Source organism: Scleropages formosus, chromosome 6 (assembly GCF_900964775.1).
Source record: "Scleropages formosus chromosome 6, fSclFor1.1, whole genome shotgun sequence".
In the NCBI taxonomy this organism is placed as follows: domain Eukaryota; kingdom Metazoa; phylum Chordata; class Actinopteri; order Osteoglossiformes; family Osteoglossidae; genus Scleropages; species Scleropages formosus.
The window spans coordinates 8,083,708-8,098,820 of NC_041811.1; the positions used below are offsets into that span (position 1 = coordinate 8,083,708).

Below are 15,113 nucleotides of genomic sequence, written 5' to 3' on the forward strand. Positions count from 1 at the left end.
CAAATATGAAACCACAGCAGATTTTATTTGAACTTCTTAAAGTGAAAAAAGCTTTGGAAATGATTTCTAAAAATGATTGTTTCCCCCTAATGTAACAGGCCAAGAAACTTGGGGGGGGGGGGGGGGGGGGTAAGTTTCTCGAATCCAAAGGTCAGGATGTACCCAAACAGAAGAGATGTAATCTTACAGGCAGAACAACAAAATCAATCTGCAGGAGTTGGCTAAGATAACCATGCTAATCACTCCTTCCTTGGGTGAAAGTCTCAAAGGAAGGCACTTGGTTTCAAATTGGGGAATGACAAGAACTCATATGAACCATGACCCAAGCTGCAGCTCTACAGACCCAGGAAACCCCCTCTGAAGTACAGTCATAAAGGACAGGTAGAAGCAGCAGTCCCCTCTGCCCATGCCCTTTGCTCACCCAATGAACGTGTATTGGGGAGGGGCTTGCTTGGACCTGCCAATAATACGGATGTCACAGATGGCTGCCTCGGTGGAGTCGCGAGGGATGAACTTGATGCAAAGCCGCCTCTTCCTGAACGCTTGTTCCTCTGTGCGCCATGATGGGAAAAGGGAGGTAGGGGCCATCAGTTATACATGGCAAAATGTCCCACCAACTGGCTACAGATTAACCTTTTATAGACTCGGACAGTTTGCACTAATATTACAAGGTGTCTTGTTTCACCTCAGACAACTGGAAACGCATACCATGTTAATCTACCAACAAAATCTGAATTTGTAATAAAGATGTCAACTAGTACACAAAGTTAAAATGACAAATACTTATTTATTCATCAGCAGCTGGTTGTCCAATTGGTTGAGCCATAACTGCAATAAATGTTCCATAAAAGACCAAAAGAGGCCACTCTCAAGAACTCTCACGCAGACCTCCTTGCTTCTATCAAAAGAACAAAATCTGCAGCTTTAAGAACTTAGCTAAGAATCTCCTTAACGCAAGGCCAAGAGAAACCACTGTGCTAAAGTCTCAGTACGATTCTGAGGAAAAGTCAGCAGGAGGTTCTCAAAACAGAAGGGGAAAAAGAAAATGCTCACGTGTGTCCACTGTTTCTTGAATAGGGATGAAGCCCACAGGCAGGGTGTCCTTCATGTCGATGAGCTTCATGTCCACAAGCACGTTGCCAAGATGGCTCTTTGAGAAGAAAGGGGAGGAGAATAGAGACCATTTGAACATTTTATTGTCATGGCTGGACCTCGACTTCAGTGAGATGACTCAACAAAAAATGGGCATCTCACCAAGGGCTTTTCTCGATATCAGGCTAATACACAAGAGGAAGGGAACTTGACTGCACTCAAGTAGAGTGATGGAACTGGATTCTGCTGCAGTGACTATGGTATTAATCATCAGTCTTGACCATGAGAGCCATTCCATATATGAGTTTCATTTGGACAGATTGGTCAAAGAGAATTAAGAAGACTGAGGCCCATCTTTAAAGTTCATCTCCACATACAAGCAGACAGAAGGCTTACCAAGCTCTAGCCTGGAGTGAGATTAAATCACAAAGCCACTGCACCCACAACACTCACTACGGTGGCTAATTAAACAGGACCTTTTTTTGTCACTGGTAATTAACAGCAGTAGCAACGGTGACTGGCAAGCAAAACGGCCTTTGCTGATGGTGCTGTCATGTTTTATTTGCATCAAAGTTCTTAAAACAGTACAGACGCCCCACGCTTTGAAAATGACAGAGACACCCGTAAATCTGCGTATCGCTTAAAAAAAAAAAAAAAACTCAGCAGCCAAGAGATTTCTTTCAGTAAGTCCCTGTGAAAATGTGTTGGGGTGGCCATGTCTAAACAAGGCAATAAATCAGCATCTGTCATTTTCCTGCTCTCAGCAGACAGCTCTGCCAGCTCCTTCATTTTTACTCTACACTTCAAATTGACGTTGCCGTGTTGCATGGTGACACAGAACATTAAAACAGAACATTTTAGTCCCTCCAGATTTTTACTATGTGTGGCAGGATAGTTTTCACACCGTATCCTACAACACTGCCAGGCCCATTCTGCTCTTCTACTGAGACAAGTTGAGCACCAGCAAGTTTGTTTTTTTGGTTTGTACAGAACTTCACCAACGTACAGTTCAGTGGGACAAGCACGATATGATCCGAGATGGACAGTGTAAATAAGCAATAGTGGGGTGTCCAGAGAGAGATTCTGGTAAAATTTTTATGTTGTGGAAAGGGGAGGCACATCTGGAAATATTTTAGGATTATGCAACTGAAAACTGTTCTGTTTCTTTGCTTCATTGCATGTATCACTCTGTGAGAAGAGCACTCTATAAAAATAAATTGAATTGAATTTAACTGAAATACAGTCCTACTGGTTCAAGCTCAGAAGGGCAGCAATGCTATCCCTTGATTTCCTGGGCTGAAGTGACTAGGGAGGGACTAGAACTGCTAGTCATCACCAGACAAAGCTACTGTATGGCATAATCATCACAGCATCTGGCAGATGTTTTCATCCAAAGTAACACTGAATTACAGATTTAGAATTTACATTTATACCCCTTATAGGTACAACAATCAAAACTTTTTGCTTTTTTAATAAAAATTGCTAAACCTTTTAGTGTCCTAACACCGCAATACTGGCATGACATACCTCCCATGTGAAGCAATGCAAATGTTGTTCATTCAACCAAATCGTATCAAACAAAAACATATCACCCCTCCAATCCTCCAGACAACAAGATGTGCACAGAAAAGCTCAACCCCAGCTGTCCCTCAACTACCACATATGTCTTTCTCTAGAGGTGCCCAAGCAAATGAAAAGGCAAGGGGACAGAGGAGGGATCCACGCATGGCAGCCTCCCTATTTAGATACCTTTATGCCATGTTTATTATTGATTAGGAAAGATTAGTACTGACAAAAGCTGGGTAGGTGTGACTGACCAATGTACTCTTCATGGCTACACCAGAGTAAACTTCACCCTTCTGTGATAATAAGCTCTTTCCTTTACCTACAGAAAAGACAAGATTTTGGATAGCTATTTGTGTAATGCTTACCCCTTTTCCAGCCTGTTTTTATACCCAATTTAATACCTGTGTTAATTTGAATTGGTAATTCTATCAGAACATCACCAGAGTCACTGTTTACCTGCTGCTCATATGAAGACAGTTTTCAAAGATCAGTCTATGCATAGTGGTTTCTAACCAGAGCAAATTAAGACCCAACTGTACTGAGATAAATGTTTGAAGTGCCATTTCACATAAATTCAGAATTTTTCAAACAGATGTAAATATGTATCTTTCACCTTCGAAGAGGGGCTGGGTGGTTTCTAAAATTGTCTGTGGGGACATTGTTAAAAATAAAAAAATAAGAAAAACAAACAAAACTGAAGAATCTTGCACCAAATTATCATAGTAAAGACCTACATTCTCCAGAGCAGGAAAAGCATCAGTGAGATTTATTTGATTTAGACATTTCTATACAAGATCTGTGAGAGGAGCACTAACAATTGCAATAAAAAGGCTATGCGCAAAAAAATTTTAAATTATATTTGACAAATAACTGAGTAGCTTCGTGCAGGGTCTTTAAATACACCCTACTTTTATTCTTTGATTCATGCAAACCTGGAAGAACATGGAGGTATAGCTAGGAAAGTCAGAGACATATGCACTAGGACTTACGTTTTCTTTGGAGAACATTCGTGTGAAGCAGAGATAGCGTGTGACCTTGGATTTAAACAAGCCATCCTTCCACAAGTCAGCATCGAGGCCATCTGTTGTTTGTGAAACCTGCAAGTTATTTAAAAAGAGAATCACACTTAATTTAAAACAGGTTCATACCTATATCTCCCCCCGATTATGTCTTTATAATATTAATTAACACATGCCATCTTGTTAATCCCACAACTGAATTTAAGCCCCAAAAGAGATGGGAGAAAGCAGATCAAATAAACGTCTGCTGTGCCAAAATCTACTTTTTTCAAGTGCTTCCTCGGCTTTGTGTGCTTAGCAGACACACTGGAGTGACTTATAACAACATAATCGCATTTAATGTAACTCCTACTGAACAAAAAAAAAAGCAGTACAGCCATTCAAGTGTTTAAACCTGGACCCATTTCGGATAAACAAGTCCAGCTCCTACTCTACAACTCTGCCCCCATTCTTTTGTTCCACAGAAAGGCAGGAAAGCAGAATTGACTAAAAAAGGGTCTTATTAGCCTTTAAATTACATCAAGCTAACACATATGTGGATGAGACACAGCAAATGACTTCCAGAGGAAGCCCTACATGTTCCCAAGCTCATCCGGCCCCTGATCACAGCCCACACCTTTTGGGACCGTTTCTGGGTCACTGTGCACTGCATTGTGCCTCTGCGATCGCTAAGGGCCAAACCAAAAAAAGCTGACGAAAGGGTAATATACCGTACACACAAGTTCTGTGAAGAATCAATGCTTTCATTCTGTTCAGTTCAAAGACAATCCGGGAGCAAAAAGAGGAAGTCAACGTGACTAATCTGAAGGACCAGAAGGACCACCACAAAAGACACTTGGGAGGGGGGCACACTCCCCCTGGGGAGAGCCGATAAGCTGGCATCGATGTTGAGGTGGGGGAAGGGAAGGAGGGTTGCAACAAATAATGCTCTGTTAGCACATTGCTGCTTGCTGCAGAACAGCAGAGCTGTCTTTGTGTGGAAGGATTCTCTTAGAGCAGCCTGGCTGATGGGGGGTTCCGGGGGCTGCGGGCTGTGGACCGGCTGTTCACACTGGCTCTTAAACTTCTTCTACAGAACACGCAGAAAGTGGGGGGGGGCTTTGTGAATACAACACCAACATGACAATGCACCCAAAGAGAGTGAGATGATGCACCCAGGGCAGGTCAGACTTTGACTCGGCCCTCCAATTCTGCAGCTGACCGAGCAGGGGGTCGTCTATTAATGAAATAGAAATAAGGAAAGGGAGAGAACAAATGCTGTGTGCTCCAAAGTTTTCGTGAAAGACCACTGTGGCCAAATTTACGGACCATGACATTCTGTAGTTCTGCATCCTGTGACAGGGACAAAAGTGGCTCAGCAGCTCTGGGTGCAAGTCTTCAATCAGAGACTGAACTGAACTTCTGTAGAAATACTACAGTATATAAGAAACATGTCATGACATTCAAGCAACATATATCGTATGCCCGTGTGCATCTCTGTGGTGTGTGAACGTGATCAGTATTAGATGACTGATGAAGGTGCCACAATGGCACACACAGGACAGCAGGTAGCACAGTGTTTAGGGATGAGGCTTTGCAATCTGATGGTCCTGGGGATCAAATGTAACTACTTCAGTAGTACCCTCAGTCAACAGACTTACCCTGAATTTTTACAATGAAATTACCCAGCTGTATAAATAAAGGGTAAATAAGTATAAGTAAACAAGTTTGCTTATTCAACAGCACTGGACAAATACAAGTTAATAATATCCACCCACACCCAGAATAAATTTTTCTCTATAACAAATGCTAGCCTTAAAAATTTTGAAAGCCTAGCAGTTACAAGTACAAAGAAAGGACCTGAAGTTATAGTATTTAGCAAGTAGACTAGGTGAAACTGTAAAATGTGTAATGTGTATAAGCACAAACTCTCTAAGACAGGCAACCATAAAATCAGTATGCCTTTTTCTTTCCTCTGAGATGTACGTCGCTTTGGAGAAAAGTACCTGCTAAATGAATAAATGTAAATGTCTAAAAACATTACAGGCAAAGGAGCCCCATCAAGTTAACCTCTGGGCCCATCTGCAATCTCAGCTTCTTCAACTTTGTATGTCAAAATAATTCAAACATGGTGAGAGTAACAGAACCAACAGCCAGAGGGAATGATTGGTGTTTTATTTCTACCCCAAGTACACTTAGTCAGCAAAGAGACAATGGGACAATAGAGAATTAGGAGATTAGACCAATACTTCGAACAAAACTCACTCTGGGATGTGACCGATGGATGACACAGGGTAGGGGTCACAGATACAATTACTTATGGAACAAAAAGCAGTATAAAAATCAACCCCTACCACTCCACACACACCTCCAGAATTTTCATGGCAACAGATGGAGCCCATAATCTAGAATTAGATGCCACTATGAAATATCAACATGGGACAATCGCCTCCACAATCAGTCCAGTGCAAACGATGACTCAGGATGAGAAAATACAATGAAGAGGGATATTTAAGAATTAACTAATTAGAACCAACTGAGTAATGTGTACTTTTAAGGTGCAGTAGGAATATTAGCAGCTATTAACATGTTTCATTCCATTCTGCATTGCTACTGGCTGTAGTAAAAGGTGCAAACTTCTCAAAAAAAGCAAAAGAAAATAACGCAATGACGGGTAGGCTGCATCTGTCTGTCTACTTTCACTTCTTAGCATCTAAAGCTATTTAAGGGTGTTGTTCTTCTTTTTAAATATTTAGGGGATTTTTAAAAATGCAGAAAATCCGCTCCAACAATCCAGTTGCAATAAGCTATTCTTATCTATTGTACTATTGAAAAACTATTCTATCACAGGGTCATATTATGCAAGCTGGCTGTGATTATACCACAGAATTACCACTACCAGATGAACTGTGTAGGTTATGAACCGGATGTCATTGTACTCACCACGTCATAGCCAGAGGGTGCCTTGCTCCGTGAGGCCACCACCCCGACGCCAGTGATGGGGTCCATGGGCAGCTCCGGCAGGGCGTCGGACAGGTCTCGCACTTCGGGCATCATAGCAGGGTTCTGTATCACAGAAGGTCAAAGCCATCAACACTTGTCCCATTCCCCATTTCCAACACTGCATCTGATGACAAGGTGAAAGAAGGCAGCCGAGAAAAGTGGAAAGCAACAGAACACTGAGTACATGGAGGAAGATGGTATGAAAGTACACACATACTGTTGATGTTTAGGCAGAAGCAGCTGCAAAAGCTCAATTACAAATGATGACAACATCCTTAAATAAATGAAAGATGTAATTGTAATTAAGAAAGATTTTTTGTAAAACTGCAAAAAATCCATACAGCTACCTTAATCTAGGACAAATTTCTATTCTATGGCACCACCCTTCTCTACAAAGGAGAAAACACAAGCCCAAGCTTGAGTGACAGGGAGCGAAGTGGAAACACCATGAGAATCTGCTTTAGGTTCAGCAGACTACCATCAGTCTCAGGGTTCCCATTATGTTCGACCGTCGTCTTACACAGCGCCCCTTTAGTGTTGTTCAAATCAGAATCACACCTCCACTTCGCCTGGATACGTTCACATGGCAACCAGAGCTGAAGCGCCTTTGGACTGAAAGAAGTCACTCATTGGCAGGAGAATGAGCGGTCTCCTGTAAAAATGTAAGCTTTAGCCACTAACTAATGCAAGATATTATCCTAGCAAACACATATACTGTTTATGTTCCAGTTTCCTTTAAGAATGTAAAGAGACACATGAACTTGTGACTCCTGTGTTGAATGAATGAGTCTCCATGGTATACCGCTTTACTGTATAAATGGGTAGATCATTTTAGTACCTTAATTTTGTGCATGATTATTGTGACCTTGAACAAACACATCAGCTATATGTTAATTACTTATAACACTGAGACAGAGGTAAACTTAGCTTACATTACTAACACAATGAAAACTTTTGTGCTTTCACTTTTAGTAAAAGGAATCATTTTACATATTTTTCTTTAAATGCTACAGTAAGCTGAGAACAATTCAGCATTGAGGAGCAATCCTTACTGCTACCCTGAATGCCTTCTGCCAGATGGTAGAAGGGAACACAGAAGGAGAGCGCAATCCTTGCAGACAGAAGACAAAGCTCCCGGCTGGGCAACAGGGCCTCTCCAGAAAGCATTTCCTTGGCTGTCCGCACCCCCCTCCCCTAAGAAAGCAATTCACAATTCACACCAAGCGCTGCTGACAACCCCCGTTTGCCTTGCCGACACTGTTCGCTACATCAAATCAAGAAGAGCATGCAGGGACATGAAGCTTAGTTTTACTGAAGGAAAACTAAAAAGGACACTAAAAAAATGAATTACACTACATTTATTTAGCAGTCACTTTCCTCCAAAGGAGCTTCCAATGAACTCTATATAGTGTTATCAGCCCACACACCTTATTCACCAAGGTGACTTACACTACTAGATACACTACTTACAATGGGTCACTCATCCATACATCAGTGGAACACACTCTCTATGTGTCACTCAAACACTACGGGAGAATCTGAACAGCATGTCTTCGGACTATGGGAGGAAACCCACGCAGACATGGAGAGAACGTGAAAACTCCACACAGACTGAGCAGGGATAGAACCCATGCCCTCTCGCGCCACCCAGGCACTGTGAGGCAGCAGCGCTACTCGCTGTGCCACCATGCAACCCATCAGCCTCATAACATATACACAGTACGTATAGGTGAACATGAATATATGTAGTTCAAAATGTCTCCTAAAATGTTGTTTGAGCAAAAAGCACTGGGAAAACACGTAAAAGCAGAGACAGATTAATTGAACAAAAACTAAAAACAGCATTTTAGTCTGGTGTCCCATCCAGTCTGTGTTTCCAGGACAGGCTACAGAGCAAATTTCATGGAATGAATTAATCCCACTATGGGAGGAATGGGGCTACATAAGTTACAAATTCTCTTCTCATTGTGGCAAGTATCTGGGACAGCTGAATACATCCTAGAGGCACCATTTACATTTATTCATTTAGTTGACACTTTTCTCTAAAGCAACTTACAATGTTAAGGTCAGTCATTACAAGATATTACAGTTATTTTCCTCTCTATACAGCTCTCATACTTCCAGTAAAACTGTTGGTGTCTGTGAATGAAGCACTATAATGACATCATTATACAAAGGTTGTGGTGAAATTTCATTTTTGACATGTTTTTGATGTGCTATAAGCTGTTAAAGCTTACGTATGTATAAAACACTGTGGTTTAATTATCCTACAGTACTTGCCATTATTCAATTCATTAATTTTATTCAAGTACCTGTTGCTGATACTTTCCTACAATTTTCTAGATGTTACTAAAAAACCTTTTAAGATTTGATAAAAAATATATTGGGGAAAAAACCAATAAACTTGACTTAAACTTTTTTTTTTTTTTTAAATTTCAATTGGCATGATTAAAATCAGCCAACCCTGCCACTCAGTCACAATAAAACAGTGAAGCAGACCCTGGGCAGGAGTTGACTCAAAGTATGCATCAGACTGAACTTGGGAGCAGATGCCTGGAAGGGCTCAGACTTCATATCTCCTGTCATCAACACTAGCTTTGCTGTCTGGAAATGTGAAAAATACACAGTGGTCCTGTACACATGGGCAGCAAGAGGCTGCCAAAGGCATCTCGGTTGCAATGTTATCAGCAAGGAACCAGGGTTAAACTGTGAAAGTCAGGTCAACCATGCACGTACAGTCACGTGTGTGTGCGCATACACTAACACATATAGACCAAAACAAGGCGGATGCCTATCGTGAAATTTCACTGTCGAAACCAGTGACTAACAGTTACACAATGCATACAAACCTTGCATCAACAAACAGCTTTCTTACAACTTCCGTGTTAAAATCAAGGACCCACCCAATCATATGCTCCCTGCACTTTTCCTTGTCTTCAGTCCTCCAGGGATACAGACCTGTGTGACCAACAGTCACATCATTGTAGAACAAAACAGCAGAAGCTACTCTCTTAGATGCTGCTTGTGTGCTCACAAAAGAAATTCATGAAGACAGTTGTTACTGTGCCAGTCACCAAGCCCATGTGACAAACTCTGGTCTTGCAGGACTACAATACAGCAGGATTTACAGGATGCATTTTAATTAAGACCAGATTCACAGCCAAGCCACCAAGAAAGGAGTGACTCACTGTCTAAATAATTACTTAAAATGAACTGAAACCAGAGGAAAAGCAAAAGCAGCATGTATGCTGTGACCTTAGTGGATAAGCACTAGCCAGCTCTGCTCCACATGAACAGCATGTTTAGCACAGATTCCCTTTAACCTGTAATCCTTACCATTCCATGTATATTTACTATTGGAATATTTCTGTTACTTGCAACACAGAAACTTTGTTTTGCTTATGTAAACCGTGCCAAAATCATGTCAGGGAATGTATAACAAGTACAGATACAGGACAGTGTTTGCAGCAACACACCCTGCAAGCCAAAATAACAGAAATTGCAGCTAAAATACTGTTTTCCAAAGACAAGTTGCGAAAAGATTTACACAATTACTAAAACTGCATTAAAAAAACTATTTTAAAAAAGACCATTTGAGTTGACAACAAAAGCAAAGGGGCTGAATCTGAATTTGGCGCTTATGGGATTTAACAAAATTAGTAATATGACAAAAGTCCTAAAGTGCCATTCCTATGTATTATCACGTGATATAACTACCTTGGAAAGAAAATTGGATCATATAGTTATTTCTCTTAAATACAGAATACTTAATTTTAAAAAACAAAAAATTGTCAGCCAGGTGTTATAAAAGCAATCTTGTCTAGGAATCCATCTAGTAGAATGACTCCTTTTTCATAACTGTCCTCAAGAAATTGCAACAGACCAAAAGGACTCATGAAAAACCTCCACTGCAAAAAACAGATGTGTTTCCCAGAAATTCATTAAACAGCATTTACGCAAGTGCCTCTTCCCATCATACTATGATCACATTGCACATGAGGACAAATGGTGAATTCAGCCCAAACAAGACATCTAAATTAAGAACAACCAAACATACTGGATTCAGATAAATTGTTTGAAAGAGCTCTGATTATGATTCCTCCCAAGACTGTCATTGACGTTACTTTCATTAATATGCTTGTTAATACATATGTGTAAGCTGACATTAAGAGAACGCCGTACTTATTATACATCTTAACACTAATTAACCACATTCCCAAACTCAAAAAGGCCATTTTATTAAAACTTGCTTAAAAATGCCTTTTAAAAAAGTCTAACTCAAAAACCCACACTGAAATTTGGCTAGTGCCAGCCTGTGTCCTGGACAACTAAAAACAACCAAAGTTAGAATGGAAAAAGCCCCCTGCCTGAGGCCAGCCTTTTTCATTGTGCTTTTAAGTATGCCTTAGAGAAAGCCTAAGAAAACACGACACTGACAGACGCTCTAAAGAAACACGCCTATGACACTAACATCCCCCCAAATTCAAGGCTAAGGGACCAATCTGATTCAACTGTATGAGCTATGAAAAACCACAAAAGGAACAAATAAGTATGTAGATGTCTGGAATATATTTCCTATTCCATCTTTTAATGACTCACTATTTACACTAACATGTGATGCTGCTGCTAGAAGACCACAGGTGTTCAACTGGAACATGAAATACAGTTCAAGTGAAGAATCAGAACTACTAACTGATTATCTCCACTTGTCAAAAAGAAATTACTTGACGCTTAGTCCAATTAAACTTTTCAAGGTGAGGTTTATACATTAAGCTCTTTACAATGATAACCTTTTTTACTGCAACAATTCAAAATAAGTACTCTGATCAAGGGTAGTGCTGCAACTGCAAGACAAGAGCGCCAACTGCAAGGCCCTGTTAGATATTGAAAAACCACTGGTTAAAGGAACAGCTGTCAAAAACTCAAAATACACAACCACTCATGTCCTCTGCAGAAGAATAATCTCTGCTCCACATGCAGCAATTAATAGTGGAATTTAAGCACAGCTAATAAATTCACTATTCAATTTGTGTGACTGTGCTGCAGTATTTGAATCAGCAGAATTATATCCTTCTAAAATAAATGAACTGTCATTACACAGGTCTTAATACAGCCATACTTTAACACTGCACTAAGTTCAACATCACAATTACACAAATACAGCAGCAGATAAAGTAGTAGTAAAGGCCAAGTTCTCTTTGGTTTTAATCCCTACTCCACCCTTATTCAAAGTCCTTCCACTGTACTGATATGAAAAAAATTGCCCTGATGTATAAATGATTGTAAATCTTCTTAAATACAATAAATAAAGTTTAACAATGTATATTCCTTATGGAAGAGGCCTTTTTGATGAGGAGAGTATTCATGGCTTCCAGGACATTTCAAGTATTAATTGCATTGTGGAGTCCCAATATTATCACATGTTCTGTTAGCAAATTAAATCATAAAGATTTATTCATCTGGAACAAAAGCAAGTATCTGATCTCAAGTGTTGCTTTGAAATGTCAATAGGAGGGTGACTGAACTGCCAGTGTCACACACTTCAGAAGCACAAGTGTGTGGCTGATTAACACCAGCACATGAATATCAAACGAAACAAAGAAAAAAAAAAAAATCATATTTGTGGTTTCATATTTTCTAATTTGAGTCAATTAAACATTCCAATGAAACTGTAAGCTTTAAAACGCTTAAAGTCAACAGGAAACATAGTAGTAGTCATCACCACCTTGTAATCTGAAGCTTGTCGGTTTTAATCTCACTCCGTGAATGTGATCAGATTAATTTATACATTAGGAACATCCTGCTGTATACATGAGTAAATCACTGTAAAGTTGAACTTACGGTGTAGGTCACATTGGAGATGGTGTTAGATCAAAAGGTCAACAGTAATAATGACACGTGAGTACACGTATGTATGTTGACATAACAAAACCACCCACTACAACGAACAATCCCTCAAGACAGTTATCTGAACACTCCCAAGATACTCTACCTACTATGTGTGATTGAAAAGGCCAAAAAAAAACCTGCATAATATTCAATATCCAATAAAAATAAAAAATAAATACACTGACTGATGTCGAGCAGTCAACACAATGAATCTGACAGATTTTTTTTTTTTGTCACGAACGCCTTGACCACATGGGAAATGTGTAAATATCACCATGATTATTACGTTTCCTCTAAAATTAAAAGCAGAAAAGTCTTTTCTGATATAAAAAAAATCTATAATGAAGGGGGAAATCCGTTAAGAATCCACATCTGGCACGGCTGCCGAAGGACACGGCTGGGAGCAAGGCCCTCCTCTTGAAGAAAAACACCGCAGAGTAAAAGGTTTTTTTTTTTTTTTAACAGAAAAACACACTCAGAACGCTGAACTGTATTTAACGTGCGTGCTGCTGTTCGAACCCGTTGTCGACTTAACTGTTATTCGCGGCAGCTCGTTCCTCCGCCTCAGACAAAAGCAGCTTTTCATGACCAGAGACGCGGACTCGTGAAGCCTCGGACTCGCGTACGAGCCGCGGCGTGCGAAAGCAACGCGGCGGGCGGCTGCGAGAGGGAGCGAGCGGCGCAGGGGGAAGCAGCAGCAGCGTCAGTAGCAGTAGCAGCAGCAGCTAGTCGGCTAACTCAGCATCGGTTTTCCTTACCCAGTGAAGCCAACAACTTAATCTCAAAGAACAAGCTCTCTCTTATTTACTGCGTCTTCGCTGGTCCTCTTCTCCCCGCTCTCCCGCGGTCACGGCTGCGAATCCCGCATTTTTCGGTTTCTTTCTCATTAATCATTAAGCTGCCTCCGCTAACGCGTAAAACAGTCGTAGCGGCTCCTAACGGCCGTCTATATCTCCCGCAACGGGAGTGCGCGAGGCACAAGACCAGCGGGTTTGGACGTGCGTGCGTGCGTGCGTGCGTGCGTGCGTGCGTCTTCGGCGCGCGCAGGGCACCCGTTTCGTGCGGGCGTTGCGGAGGCCACATGTTCACCTGTATACGTATGAATGAGAGTGTATAGTTTAATAACATCGATTTTGACGAGGCTGTACATTAATTAAAACATTAATAACGATCACATTGACTTGTCACAATATGGCTTCATTGTTACTAATGCCTGGCTTTTATAAACATAGCTAATTTTACATCATATATAAGGCTTTTATATGTTTAAGTTTTGCTTTATCTACATTAATACGTCTTCACCTTTATTTATTTAGCTGACACTTTCCTCCAAAGTAACTTATAATGTTAACAATTATTTACCCAGCTGGGTAATTTTACCAGAGCAATTTAAGGTAAGTACCTTTCTCAAGGGTACTCTGGGAAGAGGTGGGGCGCAAACCTGCAACCTTTGGATCCAAAGGCAGTAACTCGAATTACTAGGCTACCAGTGGGTTGGACCACAGTCCTGCTCTCTGGTGGGTCTGGGGTTCGAGTCCTGCTTGGGGTGCCTTGTGATGGACTGGCGTCCTGTCCTGGGTGTGTCCCCTCCCCCTCTGGCCTTACGCCCTGTGTTACCGGGTTTGCCGCGACCCTGCTTGAGATAAGTGGTTTCAGACAGAGTGTGTATGTGTGTGTGTGTGTGTGTGTGTACTTTCTTTCTTTAACGACATACAAAACCCTTACTGTAATACTGTAACTTTTTGCAAAAAGAATGCTTGGAAATCTAAAATATGCTCTTTCCCACTGACACTAATGCAGAAGACATTAAATAACCGTCTAAAACAAATATTTTTCTGAAACATCTAAGTGTCTAAGACTTTTGCACAGTACTGTATATATAGAGGGGGGTGCGGTGGCGCAGTGGGTTGGACTGGGTCCTGCTCTCCGGTGGGTCTGGGGTTCGAGTCCCACTTGGGGTGCCTTGCGATGGACTGGTGTCCCGTCCTGGGTGTGTCCCATCCCCCTCTAGCCTTACGCCCTGAGTTGCCGGGTTAGGCTCCGGTTCCCCGCAACCCTATATGGGACAAGCGGTTCAGAAAATGTGTGCGTGCGTGTGTGTCTGTACATATAGACATAAAACATACACAAGCTTTATTTGCTCATGACAGCTTACAGTGTTAAAGAATCAACTTTAGTTAATGGCCCCTTTACACAGCAAGGTATTTTTTTTACTGTATCAATTAAGGACCATTTGCCTGATCAGGGGTACTACAGTAGGTGGTACAATTTGAACTGTGATTAGTAATGATGCCAAGAGCAGTAACTGCTGCTCATGGTCCTTTCCTGATTTAAGGCACTACAGGGATGGTGGGGATTGGGGCTTTTCCCAGCAAACTCCTGGTTACTGGTAACCCTTTCATATCTTTTTGTGAAGGGCTTGAACACAAACACACACACACAATCACAAGTGGGGTTGCAGTGAGCTGGAGCCTAGCCCAGCAACACAGGGTGCAGGGCTGGAGGGGGAGGGGACGCACCCAGGGCAGGACGCCAGTCTGCTGCAAGGCACCCCAAGCAGGACTC

At 41.3% G+C, this 15,113-nt stretch overlaps 1 protein-coding gene across 1 annotated transcript in view; it reads right to left on the reverse strand.

Moving 5' to 3' along the window:
• Positions 1-13,487, reverse strand: part of mvb12ba (multivesicular body subunit 12Ba) — a 29,257-nt gene extending 15,770 nt beyond the window's left edge. The window contains exons 1-5 of the mRNA XM_029253068.1: positions 13,307-13,487; positions 6,600-6,722; positions 3,648-3,755; positions 1,054-1,150; positions 422-551 (exon numbers count right to left, since the gene is read on the reverse strand). Coding sequence (XP_029108901.1) covers positions 422-551; positions 1,054-1,150; positions 3,648-3,755; positions 6,600-6,713 — 449 coding nt within the window. The 5' untranslated portion in view covers positions 6,714-6,722; positions 13,307-13,487. The remainder of the gene's footprint in view (positions 1-421; positions 552-1,053; positions 1,151-3,647; positions 3,756-6,599; positions 6,723-13,306) is intronic.
• Between the last annotated feature and the right edge of the window lie 1,626 nt (positions 13,488-15,113).